This window comes from Mustela nigripes, chromosome 16 (assembly GCF_022355385.1).
Source record: "Mustela nigripes isolate SB6536 chromosome 16, MUSNIG.SB6536, whole genome shotgun sequence".
Classification (NCBI taxonomy): domain Eukaryota; kingdom Metazoa; phylum Chordata; class Mammalia; order Carnivora; family Mustelidae; genus Mustela; species Mustela nigripes.
Genome location: NC_081572.1, coordinates 10848967 through 10865058, shown reverse-complemented (window position 1 = coordinate 10865058; position 16092 = coordinate 10848967). Strand labels below are relative to the sequence as shown.

The 16092-nt window shown below is 37.9% G+C and overlaps 1 protein-coding gene across 1 annotated transcript in view; it reads right to left on the bottom strand.

Annotated features, from left to right (window-relative positions):
- The window catches only part of ABCA9 (ATP binding cassette subfamily A member 9), a 64732-nt gene that overhangs the window by 14764 nt on the left and 33876 nt on the right, over positions 1 to 16092 (bottom strand). The window contains exons 20-26 of the mRNA XM_059378412.1: positions 14282 to 14448; positions 13508 to 13641; positions 10899 to 11036; positions 7509 to 7616; positions 4546 to 4719; positions 4048 to 4161; positions 1062 to 1181 (exon numbers count right to left, since the gene is read on the bottom strand). Of these exons, the coding sequence (XP_059234395.1) occupies positions 1062 to 1181; positions 4048 to 4161; positions 4546 to 4719; positions 7509 to 7616; positions 10899 to 11036; positions 13508 to 13641; positions 14282 to 14448 (955 nt within the window). The remainder of the gene's footprint in view (positions 1 to 1061; positions 1182 to 4047; positions 4162 to 4545; positions 4720 to 7508; positions 7617 to 10898; positions 11037 to 13507; positions 13642 to 14281; positions 14449 to 16092) is intronic.

Below are 16092 nucleotides of genomic sequence, written 5' to 3'. Positions count from 1 at the left end.
TATTTTTTTTTTTTCCCTCAGCTATTCAAGGAGTCAGACTTCTTAGGTAGTTCATGTCTCTCTTTTCATCAGAAATTTCTCTCTTATAAGCATGTTATCTCCCTTCTTAAACAGAAAAGTATTCTTGTCATTCATCTACTTTCCCATCTCTGTTATTCTTTTCAGCAAAACTAGAAATAGGTGTCTCTACCCTTGCATTACCTTCTCATCTCACAGTATCTACTAAGCTCACTCTAGTTAGATTTGGTGTTCACCCTTCCCTTGAATTCTATCTCGTTAATATCACCAATGACTTCCATGTGGTCTCCATCCAGTGGTCTCTTCCCAGTCATCAACTTTCTAGACCTCTTGTTTGACGGTTGAATCACTCTCTTCTGCCTAAAATATTCTTTATTGCCACCTGGAACATATCTGCCCAGACAGACACTTTAAGTGTTTAAGGAGAGTTTCTGAGAAGAGATTCTGGTGCACAACCATTCTTCACTTTTTCTCCTACCTCATGGTCTTCTCCTCAACCTGACTTGCTGACTCTTTTGACCAATCTTTAAAGTTTGGAGTCAAGGCCAAATCTTCGGCCCACTTTTTATTCTAACTATATTTGTTCTGTAGGTTATATTATCTAGTGCCATGGTTTTCGATATCGTTTATGTGCTGATGCATGTCGAGCAACCACAAGCAGGATTTCAGATTCATACATCCTGCTGGCTACTTGGCATTCTCCACTGTATGCCCATTAAGAAACTTAAAACCAGTATGTCCAAAATGAACAGAAAAAGCACAGCTCATTAGCCTCCCAGTAGGGTCATTTTGTTCCCAAGAGAGAGGGTTATCATGAGAACTATAAAATTCCACCACTGCAAAGATGCCTTTGACCTTCATGAACCAAGGCAGAGCTTCTTATTAAATAACGTGACTCCTGCTTTTGGTAAAAGAACGATCTTTCCAAAGACAGAGACTTCAAAATTTGTAGATAAGGACTCCACCAGCATTTTTACAGTATTCTAGGCTATCTCCAGTGGCCGCACACTTCATGACCCAAGGATAGGCATGAAATTACTTACCTCAGAGAAAATGAACAGTGAACCAATCAGTGAGAAAGGTGGTATTAATATAGTGCAGAGAAATAACCCTAGAAATTCATATTCATTTATATCTGTAGCAACTATTGTGAAGATGGTGATCTAAAAGAAAAAAAAAAACAAACGCAGCTTAATTTCACGAATGTGTAAAAAAATCTGAATTTTAGGATGTTTTCCAAGAGGGTGGGAATTCATCTTGTAATTGTTCTTATTTTCAGCTTTCCCTCACAAGGCAGTATTACCACCATTTTTTTTTCTTTGCAGCACAAGATTGTGTCAGAATTCTGTATTTGACTGATTATGATATTTTTAAGACACAACAGGGCTCTCAAATTCAAAGTGCTTGCAAATCATTTGGAGTTCTTGCTGAAATTCAGATCTGACAAGAGGAATCTTTTTCACACATTGCTTGGTCTTTTCCTTTTGTTTCATTTCACAGGAGATCACAGACATCTGTTTGGATTTAAACATATCAGTATTCATTTTCATAGCTGCATAGTATTTCTTTAAAGGGATGTGCAAGAATTCAACAATTTTGCCTTCAGCAACCATGTTGTTCCAATTTCCCTGCTCCTATAAATAATGGTCTACCTAAATCCTTATCTATTGGCACTCTTTATCTTTATTTTTTAAATATTTATTTATTTTGTTTTAGAGAGAAAGACAGAGTGTGAGCACAAGTGGAAGGGGCAGAGGGAGAGAGAGAGAGAGAATCCTCAAGCAGACTCCGCACGGAGCATAGAGCCAGACACAGGGCTCGATCTCATAGCCCTGAGGTCATGACCTGAGCTGAAACCTAGAGTCTGGTGCCTCACTGACTGTGCCTCCCAGTTGCTCCAACATTCTTAGTCTTTTAGGAAAGATTCTGAGAAGTGTAAATGCAGGTTAAGATTTATGTGGATTCACATTGTCAACAGTTACTAACAGATTATTTTTCAAAAAGATAGTGACAGTCTATGCTCTTACAAACAGGGATGGGTGTGTGTGTTAAACCTCCTCACACACATTGGGTGCTTTAATTAATTACTGTAGGTGTCCTTGTTTTATTGCTGATATTAGGTGAATAGCTGCATAAGTTTACTATGTCCTATAATATTTGTCATTGGTTTTTAGTAATTTGTACTTCCTATGATTATACTTTTTACTGGACATTTTTAAAGGAATGGTATGGTGTTTTCTTAACTGATGGAGTTTTCCTCTGTTAGTTTGATAGCTCCTAATAGTGGATCATCATTGTAATCTGAAATAAATCACACTGAACTAGTCTTCTTTTAATTTACTTCTGCTTTGTCATCTTTTTATTTAGAGAACTGTCTTTGATTTTCCAAATTAATTTATCAATGATTTTTTTTTACTCTCTCTTTCTTAGTATTTGTACTAAAGTTATGTTCACTTTATAAAAGGAAATATTACACTTTGTGAATTATATATATATATATCTTAAGTATATATAAATATTTATATATTATATGTAAATATATATTTTTATATATATTTATGATTCCCAAAGTTATTCAACTTTATGCATGTTTAACAGAATTCAGTGTTCTCTACCATTGGTTTTATAGCATTTTAAATTTTCTTAAATTATTTTTATTATTTAATTTAATTTTTTTTCAGTGTTCCATCATTCATTGTTCATGCACCACACCCAGTGCTCCATGCAATACATGTGCTCCTTAATACCCACGACCAGGTTTACCCACCCCCCCCCACCCCACTCCCCTCCAAAACCCTCAGTTTGTTTCTCAGAGTCCAAAGTCTCTCATGGTTTGTCTCCCCCTCCAATTAGTTTAATCCTTAAATGATTCTCCTTCCCCCCACCCTGCTTTTTGAGATATAATTGACATATTCCATTGCATAAGTTTAAAATGTACAATGTGATCATTTGATACACATATACACTGTGAAACAATTACCAAAATAAGGTTAGTTAACACACCCCTATCCTTACATAGTTACCTTTTTTGTTGTTGTAACAATGAGAACACTTAAGATCTACTCTCTTAGCAACTTGCAAGTGTATAATACAGTATTGTTAACTATCATCATCACGCTGTACATTAGATCCCAACAACTTCTTCGTCTAATAACTTAAAGTTTATACCCATTGACCAACATCTCCCCATTTCCCTCACCCACAGCCCCTGGTAATCAGCATTCCTTTCTGTTTTGATAAGGATGGTGTTTTAGATTCCACATGTACATGAGATCACACAGTATTTGTCTTTTTCTGTCTGATTTATTTCACTTAGCCTAATCTCCTCAAGGTTAATCCTACAAGGGGCAGCAGTTCCTTCTTTTTATGGCTGGATAATACTCCATTCTATGTATATACTACATTTTATCTATTCATCGCTCAGTGGACAATTAGGTTGTTTCCAATAAACATGGGGAGCACACATCTCTAAGAGATAATGATTTCATTTCCTTCAGATAGATACCCAGAGGTACATACCTGGATCATACAGTAATTCTATTTTTTTAATTTTTGAGGAACCTCCATATTTTTTGCATAGTGGGTTGCACCACTTTACAATCCCAGTAACAGTGTAAAGTATTCCCTCTTCTCCACATCCTTGAGAGCATTTCTTATCTTTTGTGTTTTTCTTGATAGCCTAACAGGTGTGAGGTGATATCTCATTGGGGTTTTGATCTGCATTTCCCTGATGATGAGTCATTGAGCTTGTTTTTACCTACCTGTTACTATTATTATTATTATTATTATGCTATTGAGTTATACAATTTCCTTACATATTTTAGACACTAATCCTTTACCAGATACATGGTTTATAAATATTTTCACCATTTCATAGGCTTCCCTGTCATTTTATTGATTGCTTTGCTCTGCAGAAGCTTTTTAGTTTGACACTGTCCTTCTTGTGGATTGTGCCTTTAAAATACATATTCTTAAAATTATTTAAAAATGATTTAAAAATCAAATAATATGTACTATGTGCATACTTACAATGAAGAAGAAAAATGACCAAATACCACTATTTTTTCTCCTATTGCGAAAAATGAATGAAATCACGTATGTCAAGAAAACCAGAGATGAGGCATATCCAATACTACACAAGATCTGAAAATAGAAATATTAAGGTTGGATAAGGTAAAACCAAACCTAGGAAAGCATTCATACTGAAACCTCAACTTTCCAAACTATGCTATAGCAAAGGTAATTTGAAATTCTTTAGTTTAAGATTAATAATGTCATTGCAGGAGTGCCTTGGTGGCTCAGTGGGTTAAAGCCTCTGCCTTTAGCTCAGGTCGTCATGCCAGGGTTCTGGGATCGAGCCCCGCATCAGGCTCTCCCTCAGCAGGGAGCCTGCTTCCCCCCCCCCCCCGCCTGCCTCTCTGTCTACTTATGATCTCTAATAAAAAAAAAAAACCTTAAAAAAAAATAATGTCATTGCATTCATGAAATATAGTCTAATAAAACTATCTCATAATTTTTGCCACTTACCTGAACTAACAGGTTTTGAATTATATATATAATCTCATCTGGGCTAAAAACGTAATCCATTATTTGCATCAGAAGTAGGATCAAGAAGTAGAGGGGAATATCCACCAGCGCCTGGCCAAACCAGTAAGCAGAAGGGTAGAGGCCTGAAATCCGTAGCTGGGAGTAAGCTTTTCTCTGGGAAAGAAAAGGAAGAATCATCAAAAGTGCTGAGTAGCTGAGGCTTGAGAAACTTCAAATATGTGGTCACATAATCATTCATTTTTGTGTGTGTGTCCCTTTCATGTATTATATTGATACAGTAAATGACACTGTTACTGGCCACACTCCTCCTTTCCATAAGATCAATGGTGCTCCAAATTGCATGGTGACCTCATTGTCCAAAGGAGAAATGCACCAACAAAACCAGCCCACATTCTGTCACGGAATGACTGGACATTGCCTCATTAAGATGCCTGTTCTTTTCTTTGCAAAGCTACTCTTCCTTTGGACATTAATGGAGACTTGTAAATTGTACAAAGATTCCAGAGATGTAGGTCTACAAATTCCCTGTAAGATTCTTCAAATTTGTGCTGGGTATAAACAGTCCTCTTATAATTGGCATTTTATTTTAGGTCTAAGAAATGATCTTCTAACAAGTCAATTTTATTACTATCTTTTTAGGTTGGCATAAGATGTCTGTTAAAACTAATAAGATAAAAATAAGACACTTATTGTCTTGAAGTAAAGCACATTTTTCATTATTATGTATAAAAACTAGTAAGTAGATTTTGATATTGTGACCCGCTCTAAGTTATATGTTGCAGTGATTGTCTTAACACAAGGCTTAAAATATTACTTGAACTTTAACAGAAGCACAAAAGCAATGAAAATTTCAAATCGTAAACTGAGTCTATATAAAGACATTCTTTAGGGAAAAAGTTAGAATGGAGATAAATATTCTGGAAAAGGAAGTGTACCTGGAAAAAAATCAGGAAAGAGAATGATAGCTAGGATGTGTTAGAGAGCTGGACTTTTTCTCTTCATTAATACGTTCAATATATGTTTCCTGAGCACACCATGTGCTTTGTGTTGGTCATGGGGCTCTGGTGGAGGTCAAGTTGCAGTGGCCAAAAGAGATAAAGGTGATATGCAAATAGGTGTAGTGATAGCTACATAATTAAAATTGTGAAAATTAAAATTTAAGAAGTAAAAGTAGAAGTGTTAAGATAAGGGTCATAGGAGAGGTGAATTGTAATTAGGGGGTCTTTCAGAGAAGGGGGCCTGAGTGAGGGTCTAATGGTGAGTAGGAGTTGCACAGGTGACAGGGAACACAGCAGGCAGAGAGCATAGGAGAGAAGAACCGTAGTGGGTACAGTTGGCCCTCTCAATAAACTGGAAAGAACCCAATTGGTTGGGCATAGTTATTGAGGTGATAGTGGCATCATATCAAAGTGGAGAGAGACATCTGGGTCTAGTTCATGCACTGTTTTTCAGGCTACAGAAAAGATTTCATTCTTGCTGCTTGGTTTGCCAAGAAACCAATGGAGAGACTTAGATGAGTCATCAACATGGTCAGATGTGTGTGCTTAAGTACTTGTTCTGTCTCACTGGATGGAGAATGGGTAAGGAGAAGACTAATGAGGAGCCATAGTAAGCATGTAAGGAGGCTGATGTGCTCGTCCAGGAGAGAGATGATGGTGGCTCTGACCAGGGTGTTGTAGGAGAGATGGGGGAATGTAGGATGATTTTAGATAGATTTCAGAAACAAATTCCATGACTTCATCATTAGTGGGCCATGGAGGCTAAGGAGAAAAAGGTATTAATATCATGGAGTTGCCAATTATATTTGGATTTTAGATAAATATTTTTTAAAAAATTTAGTACAAATATGTTCCAATTGAATGAAGCTAAAATGCATCTTGAAAGGGGCTGTCTTTTTCAACAAGAAGCCAAAATTCTGGGATGAATTGGTTAGGACTGTTTCACTGAGGGTTAACTCCACCACCACCTCGAAGTGAAAACCATCGCCAAGAGAGGCATTGTGATAATGTCAGAGGGTCATGGCTACCAATCAAAATCTCAGCGATAAACCAGATAAAAGCTGCCATTCCCTGTTAGCTGATGATACCTCCTCCACTGTCCTTCCCGAGGTCTCACTGCTGTTTAAGAAGAATAGCATTTTCTTCATATTTGCCAACCTTTTATTAAAATGTGGGATGAGGGTTGCCTGGGTGGCTCAGTGGGTTTAAGCCTCTGCCTTCAGCTCAGGTCATGATCCTGGGGTCCTGGGATAGAGCCCTGCATCAGGCTCTCTGCTCTGCAGGGAGCCTGCTTCCTCCCCTCTCTCTGCCTGCCTCTCTGCCTACTTGTGATCTCTGTCTGTCAAATAAATAAATAAAATCTTGAAGATGCCCTTCAACGGACGAATGGATAAGGAAGATGTGGTCCATATACACTATGGAGTATTATGCCTCCATCAGAAAGGATGAATACCCAACTTTTGAGCAACATGGACGGGACTGGAAGAGATTATGCTGAGTAAAATATGTCAAACAGAGAGAGTCAATTATCATATGGTTTCACTTATTTGTGGAGAATAACAAATATTATGGAGGACAAGGGGTCTTAGAGAGGAGAAGGGAGTTGGGGGAAATTGGAAGGGGAGGTGAACCATGAGAGACTATGGACTCTGAAAAACAATCTGAGGGTTTTGAAGGGGCAGGGGGTGGGAGGTTGGGGGAACCAGGTGGTGGGTATTGGAGAGGGCACGGATTGCACGGAGCACTGGGTGTGGTGCAAAAACAATGAATACTGTTACACTCAAAAGAAATAAAAAATTTAAATAAATAAATAAATAAATAGCATTGTTTCAACCATGTAAATTTGGAGTGTTCCCCCCCCCTCCATATACATATACAGTCATAGAGCGGAGAAGGGGTCTCTGAGTAATAAGAACATGCAAGGACTTTGTTAAATCTCCTTACTTTATAGTCACCAATGCTGCTCATTGCAATGTATGGAGTGAAACAGGCTGCCACCGGGATCCAGAAGAAGGAGTTACTCAGGTACCCATGCTCATAAGACACGTGCTCCTGAAATCATGCAGAACACGTGAGCTGCTGGCAATTGCACACACAGTTCTTTTGTGCTTAATCTTAACTAAGTCATTCAAATAGGTGAATTGGTGCTATGAAGAATGTGGGACAGCCCCCACCTCACCCCAAATCTCTGTAGCTTCCCAACAGCATGCAAGAAGCACTCAATAGTTTTCACAGTTCTTTATGAAGAGGCACAGAGGTTAAGGCAGGGGTGGAAGAAGTTGTTAACTGCCTGTGTGATGGCCACATCAAGCAATGCACAAGGGAAAGGGGAGAGCTTGACAGTGAGTACCTCTCCATAGCAATCAAAGGGAAATTCTGCTCAGCATCATCCAGTTCATCTTCATCTACACAAGGAACTGAGGTCAAAGCTAAACACTATCCAAGACAATCACACTGGTCACCTAGGCTGTGGTGGCCATGTACATAGAAGCTACAGGGAGCAGATACAACTAGAGAAAGCAGGATGTCTCCAGAGCACCATTTCTTCCTTTCTTAATCTCTCCATCTTTCCTCTCTGCTTCCAACCCCAGCAGGGGAGAAAAAAAGGGGTGGGGAGTCCAGAGCAAGGTCACTCTCTTCTTTCCACTCCAAGATGTTAGACTAGAAAAGAGGGAAAAGGGCAAAGCCCACCACTGCCCACCCACCCACTTCACTGACCCTGCTGTAAGGCCACAAACTGAGCCTGCAGTGTTTGAATTGGATAGGAAATTGAAGTTTTGGACAGCACTGGAATAATTCTTAATAACAATGAGTGACCAGGGAGCTGTAGAGGATGCTTACAGTGTCACTTCAAGATGGTGAAGGGAGATTCAAGATGGCGCCATGATGGAGATGCACGCCCTCCCCCCACTGAGAAGATTCTGACTCCGGATATGAGCAGGCCTGGTAAGCTACATTTTAAATAAGAACTGCTTCTAGTTCAATTTCAGCCCGTCTGCTGATCTAGTCAAAGCTGAACCTTCTTTAATGGAAACCCAGTGTACTCCCAAGAAAAATAACACAAACAGCAATAGTGATAATGAGAGCAATTTATTGAGTGCCTGTGGTTTCCTATGCTTATGTGCCGTCCTGCTCATCTTTAACTCAGTCCGCTGCACCTTGTGCTCACATTGCCTTATTTACATCATAAGAAAACTTTGTGATGACGTTTTCATCTGTGTTTTTTTTTTTCTTGTGGATTGTTGAACCAAGGGCTATAGAAGGTCAAGTTGTTGAGACAGCCACTTGTCTGGCCTTTCAGACTCTGGCTGTTTCAGCGAGTTCCCATTACCTACTGCCACAGGTGGTGACAGATCTAAGAAGCTGTCAGTTCTTTTTCCCCAACTATTTGTCTACTCTTCCACTGAGCCCAAGTCATCCAATCCAGGTTATAATGTTACATAATCATCGCTAGATAATGTGTCTATATATATGTGTGTGTGTGTATCAACCCGTAAATGTAAACAACAAGTGTGTAAAACATAACACTTATTCAAGAACAAGTTCACAAGTTATTTCTGCATTTCAAGTGTCTTCTTGAAAACTTAAAGTTCAGGATAAGTGAGATAATATCATATTGACTTCAGGTGCGCCTGGGTGATACAGTCAGTTAAGCCATCTGACTCTCTCTCTCTCTCTCTCTTTTTTTTTTTTTTTTTTTTTTTTTGCGGACAAAACCTTTTATTAGTTTATTTACAGGCCTTATCAGTGCCCCTGGTAGTATCATTAAAAGACCATTTTACCTAACTTAGAAAATGCCCATCTTTTCAACTATAGTCATTTCCTAGTGCCTATGGCTGCTATAACATGCATTTCACTCAGCATTGTTTGCCTACCAGGTTGTCCTCTGCTTTTTGCCTTAATTCCAAGTTGCCTGATGAATTTCCCTTTCATTAAGAAAAAAGCCTACTCAGAGAACTAAGTTCAAATGGTCAAGATTCAGGTTTTTTTTATCAAATGCACCAGTGCTGAGATTTGCCAGCTATCTAATGCCACAAATTAGATGGTTATCACCCAAATACTATTAATTTATCTATTACTCTATGCTATTATAAAATCACCACAGTAATCTTTAAAGATCTTTTTTCATCCTGTTCATTACTTCCAACTATCATTCAATATTCTGTTTTTGAAATGACACTTGGAAAAACCTCCAAAATAACTTCAAACTAAAAAAAAGCTTACCCTACCCTCCAGTCCAAAGCCATGGACAAGAAGGCAGCTGGAGCTGGCAAGGTCACCAAGTCTGCCCAGAAAGCTCAGAAGGCTAAATGAATATTATCCCCAATACCTGCCACCCCAGTCTTAATCAGTGGTGGAGGAACAGTCTCAGAACTGTTTGTGTCAATTGGCCATTTAGTTTAATAGTAAAAGACTGGTTAATGATAACTACATTGTAAAACCTTCAGAAGGAAAGGAGAATGTTTTGTGGACCATTTTGTGTGTGTGTGTGTGTGTGGCAGTTTTAAGTTATTAGTTTTTAAAATCAGTAATTTGTAATGGAAACAACTTGACCAAAAATCTGTCACAGAATTTTGAGACCCATTAAAACAAAAGTTTAATGGGAAATCTGTGTTTTCTTTTGGTCAACACCGTAACCTTGTACTATTAAGTAAAAAGGTAAGTTGCACAGATCCTGTTTCTAATGTTATAATATGCTGAAACTGAAATTTGGGGTAACATTTTTTTCTTGGGTGGGATCTTGGAGTTTTCACTTTGTCTAAGGGAAGGAAATGGTTAAGTACATAGTAAAAAGCTACGGGAAAAAGGTCATTTAGTGCAACACAATTTACATAAGCAAAGAATGACCACAAGACAGTCTGTACTATAAACAGGTTAAATACCAAAGTTAATGTGTTGCATATAAACTTTTATCACTAGGGAGTAAACTTGATTCATTGTCACATTTTAATTTCCCACTTACTGGAATGTTTAATGTCCCATTTATAAATATTGTAAAGTAGTTTAAAGTACCTAAAACAGGCATTTGGTGACATTCTTAAAGGTAGAGTTAATTTTTCCTCTAGATTTTAGAAGAAAGTCTAGAAGTTTTCTACGGTCACGTAAGAACTAGAAATCCACTTAAAATAGGAATTTTCATCTTTAGAAGAGCAAGTTTGGGGTGAAGAGGGAACTGGAGATTAAATTAAGCCCAGTTTGAAGAAGCATCTGACTCTTGAATTGGCTCAGGTCATGATCTCAGTTGTGGGATGGAACCCTGCATGAGCCCAAGCTGGGCGTGGAACCTGCTTAAGATTCTCTCTAACCCTCTCCCCTCTGAAAAATTATACTTACTTCGAAATATGTGCTTCTATCAGTCTGAATGCGTTCTGAAGAATTAAAAATTCCCAGTAGCCCGTTGCTGATGATATCCATGACAACAGGAAAGCAATTCAGCCTTTTGGTATTACATGCTATTGAGAATCTGTAATCCTAAAATATATAAATGTGCATTCTAAGCCCTCAGGAAGCAAATACAAAATTTAATGAAAGAATATGGTAGAAAATCATTCAAATTTTTGACAAATCTGGAAGGCTAAAGCATTGAATGTGATTAATATCACCATCACTCATATTACTTGATTAATTCCCGATATACAGCAAGGAATTCAGTATTTTGCTCTTGACTGACCATAGCAGCGGACAGGTGGCTCTTTCTGCCTAAATGGTCACAAAATGAAATGCCTCAGATGACTTTTAGCAGCAATACCATAAAACTCCACGAAGCAATGTCTCTGTATCATGGCCATAGGCTTCCTTTCAAAATGCAATACATGCATTTTATAAATTAAGAATGTGTGGATACTTAGAAGCAGAGAGCAGGCAGCTACTGTAATGAAAGCATAGGTTTTCACAAATACTGAGCTTGCAGTAGCAATGCTGCATGTAAAAATCTCCTTTAAGGAGCACCAAGGTGGCTCAGTGGGTTAAGCCTCTGCCTTTAGCTCATGTCATGATCTCAGGATCCTGGGATCAAGTCCCGCATTGGGCTCTCTGCTGAGCAGGGAGCCTGCTTCCCCCTCTCTTTCTGCCTGCCTCGCTGCCAACTTGTGATCTCTCTCTCTCTGTCAAATAAATAAATAAAAATCTTTTTAAAATAACCTCCTTTAAAATGGCATTTTAAAATCATTTCACAGTATATGTAAGTCAAGTCATTATGCTGTACATCTTAAACTTATACAGTGATGTATGTCAATTGTATCTTAATAAAGCTGGGGGAAAACATACAGTAAAAAAGTTACCTCTCTCTATATATACATATACACACATATATCATAAATGATATATAGATACATATGTATACCGTGATTAATTCTTGCCCAAATAAAAAGAATAAAAGTTATTATTTTTTATCACAAAAAATCACATGGATTGTAGCTAATCTAATTACTTAAAGCAATGCTTATTGATCTTAAGAATGCCATTTTTTAACAACTATTTTTCTGAGCACACCAGAAACTAACCTGCTTACAACATACCAAGGACAAGTTTGATCAAAAGTAATTTCTAATTTTATTATGGGCACAAAAATTACTTCTGAAAATTAACTCTGATAAGTTGCAAATGGTCAAGCTTTGCAACACTTACCTACAGTGGTTTACACATATAACACTTTTTTTTTAAAGATTTTATTTATTTATTTGACAGAGATCACAAGTAGGCAGAGAGACACACAGAGAGAGGGGGGAACAGGCTCCTTGCTCAGCAGAGAGCCCGAGGTGGGGCTCGATCCCAGAACCCTGGGATCATGACCTGAGCCGAAGGCAGAAGTTTTAACCCACTGAGCCACCCAGACACCCCACTGTCTTGTCATCTGTTTTCATTTGTCTACCACAGGGATCTCTCCCCAGACCCCCACAGGGCCTAGGTAGATCACATACATGGGTGAAGCAGCGTGGCGTTAGAGCAAGTTGGCAAGTCCAGGTCTAAAGCAAGTTTAGTCCAGCTCTAAACTGGGCAACTGTTTCTCAATTCCAGCTACAGACTGCCAGAATCAGCACATGGAAGGAATTTTTAAGAGAAGCAGAAAGTAAATTTTCATTAGAAATACACCAGTCTTAAATATTGCTAAATAAGACATTCCTTCTCAAACTTTGGTGAGCATAGGAATCTGCAGATTTTATTCAAGTACAGTCACTCAGTAGGTCTTGAGTGGGAATGGAGAGTCTGCATTTCTTTTCTTTCTTTCTTTTTCTTTTTTCAACATCTGGCATGTAATTGTAATTAATTGATTAATTGATTTTATTGTTACTATGTTCAATTAGCCAACATTAGCCATCATTAGTTTTTGATGTAGTGTTCAACGATTCACTAGTTGAGAATCTGCATATCTAACAAACTCTTATGGGATCCACTGTTGATTCATGAACTGCAAGTTGTAGGAAACAGAAAGTTTTTAATATCAAATAGCTGAATATAAATATTTATCTAAAGATTTGACCCATTTGTGTAGAGTTTAGCAGTCAAGACATGAACCTTTTTCCCCATAAGAAATATACAAAAATCTACTGTGAAAAAACTAAGAACTTTTTTTTTTGGTAGTGGAGCTGAAGTTCATAATAGATATTAATCAGACTTATTCTTAGATGATTCATCAAAGAGTCATTTGAGTTAAAATCCAGTTGAGAATAAGATTTAAATTCATTATTAGAATGGAACAGAATTGATAATAAGGTTTAAATTCATTGTTAGTAATAGTGCAAATAATTTAATAAGGAATAAAATCAAATGACATTTAATTCTATCTTGTTATAATGGAGGCTATGGGCAAATATTTATACTCACAAATGAGAGATATCCCATCTGTTTGGGTTAAACTGACCTTTTATGTTCGTTGTTAGGTATTACTCAAATGGCCCTTGTATCCCATCACTGGTAAGATGCAAAATCAGAGCCCAACATACCTCGCCATCACCTGACACGGTGATAGCACCGTTGTACGATGGCTCATTTGGGCCACTTCTGGTTCCAAAGGCATCCACTTCCAAAGCTATGTTCTGTTGCCTCAGAGAATGTATAAAGTTATCAATACTTGACCCTACCATGAAGGTAAAAATCAAAAGAAGCAAGGGAAGTAAAACAACAGATAAGTAATAAGAAAAAAAAAAACCCACCTAAACTAAACTAAGTGATATCACCCAAAGCATACCATAATAAAGATTTTCTAAGGATTTCCTTAGAAAGGCAGCATTGATACTGTGATAGGAAATTCTGATATCAAAGACAGGACAAGATGACTTGCCCTAGAGCCTAGCCACTTGCATATAATTTTTGTTAATGTAAAAATACTATTTTAACATTAACATTATAATCCTTAAAGATATTAATCTTCTATTTTTTTAGAAATTTGGAACAGATTTTTTTGCAGCCCTCAAGAATGCATAGAACTTTTTAAAAATGTTGTGGAAAGACCTCAATGATCACTCAATGATTTATCTTACTAAATCCCCTTTTGTTGCTCGGTGCAATAAACTTCAGGATTTAAGTGACCTTGTAGGATGTGTTTCTAAAATAAACTCCCCAACCTTGAATTTTTCATTTTTTAAATTAATTTCCTATTTGGCCTCATAGGTGTTCTAAAACATGCAGAATTTTTTTCTGCCCCCTCATGGTTTATGTTGTCTGGGGAATCTCTCAAGAAGAACAAAGCTGGAAAATTACATTTGCTTCATGTTTACCTGTTTTATTGATGACCAGTAAGTGGGTCAGAGGAGCTTGAGGCGGTTGTCCCGGTGAGAGGAAGTACATATCAGGAGTCAGTCCCCAAGAATAACTTTTTTGATATAACTCATAGAATAGATGCTCTAAAAGCTGAGGGCAAAAGCTGATGCCAAGAAGTAATAATCTACATGGAGGAAAATGTAAAAGAAAAAAAATTCATCTATAGCAATGTTTATAGATTTTTAAGTTTGAGTAGATAGTGGATATTAAAATAGAAATAAATTCTAAAGAATTTTCATTTTTTCCAAAATGAAATGGTTCCTCTGTATCTATGCTTGGTCTTTCTATCTCTCTAATGGCTCTCCCCCACTCCCCCGCCCTGTCCATTTTGGACATGTCACTCAAGCTCATGAGGTTGGCTGGGTAGGACTCAAATCTCTCTCCAATTCCCACTTCTTTCCTCTGTTTCCATCTTGCATTTCTTCCTTTTTCTAGACCACTGCACACTGGCATACCACCAACACTCAGACGTACTACATTCAAGCATTTCCCCTCCTGTTTCCAATTTGTATAAATTACAACATTTTCTCATTAATTCAAGTTCCAAGGGCCATTTTCCACTAATCTGTCTCCTTTAAGTCCCTTTTCCGAGTAGCTGAAAATTTCTATCATACCATCATTATTAGGTGCCTAAAAACCTTTTCTCTTCCACTTTCTAAGTTAGGACCTTAATTATCTCCTTCCTGACCTCTTTCAATATTGTCCTCAATGACTGTTTTCTTGGTCTCTAGAGTCTACTATTTCCAAGCCATTTTTGCACTGTTGCCCAATTAAGTGCAATTGGCAATCTGTTTATTTTGTTTGTTTGTTTGTTTTGGAGAGAGTGTGAGAGTGAGCAAAAGTGAGGGGAAGGACAGAGGAAGAGAGAGAGCAATCCCCAAGCAGACCCCCTTCTGAGGGCAGTGTCTAACACAGGGCTGAATCTCATGACCTTGAGATCATGACCTGAGCTGAAATCTGGAGTTAGATGCCCAGCGGGCTGAGCCACCCAGAGCCTCCCCAGCAATCTGTGCTAATTATGTCAATCATCTTTTCAAATAAAAAATAAATTTTTAATACTTGCTTTCTAGTCACAATGCCCAAACTCTTCAACTGTATGAAATACATTATCATAATTATTTTTTAGGGGCACCTGGGTGCCTCAGAAGGTTAAGCCTCTGCCTTTGGCTCAGGTTATGATCTCAGGGTCCTGGGATCGAGCCCCACATCAGGCTCCCTGGTTAACTGTTACATTTTCCTACACCAGATTCCATTTCTCACACACACAAAAAATCACAAGATGATTTTTCTGATGCCCAAATTGGAACCTAATCTTTTGCATACTGAATGTTCTGGTTGACAATATTGTCTAATTTTATGTTATGGTTTTTAGTATACTTCGAATCGCCTTCATGAGCCAAATCTCATGTCTGATTTATATTGGTAAGTGTTATACAGATATTTAACATAGAATGTTAGGCAGAAGTGCTAGCAAGTATTTTTTAATGAATGAGTCCTGGCTGGAGATCAGGGTTTTTGCAAGGAGGTATTGCTTCATGAAGGATGCGAAGCTATAGGGAAATGTGTGAACCATGAAGCAGGTTCCTGAGGATGGATACAGGCTCAGATACAGCCTGGCACAGAGCTGTGTGGGCAAAAAGGAAGTTCTGGGGATGGGACCCGAGTGCTAACTTCTATGCTTCAGAAAAATGATTTCAACCCTTTGATAAGAGCAGATTCTGTGTGGAATTAAAAGAAAAAGCCCAAGCTTTACCAGGGTTAGTTATAT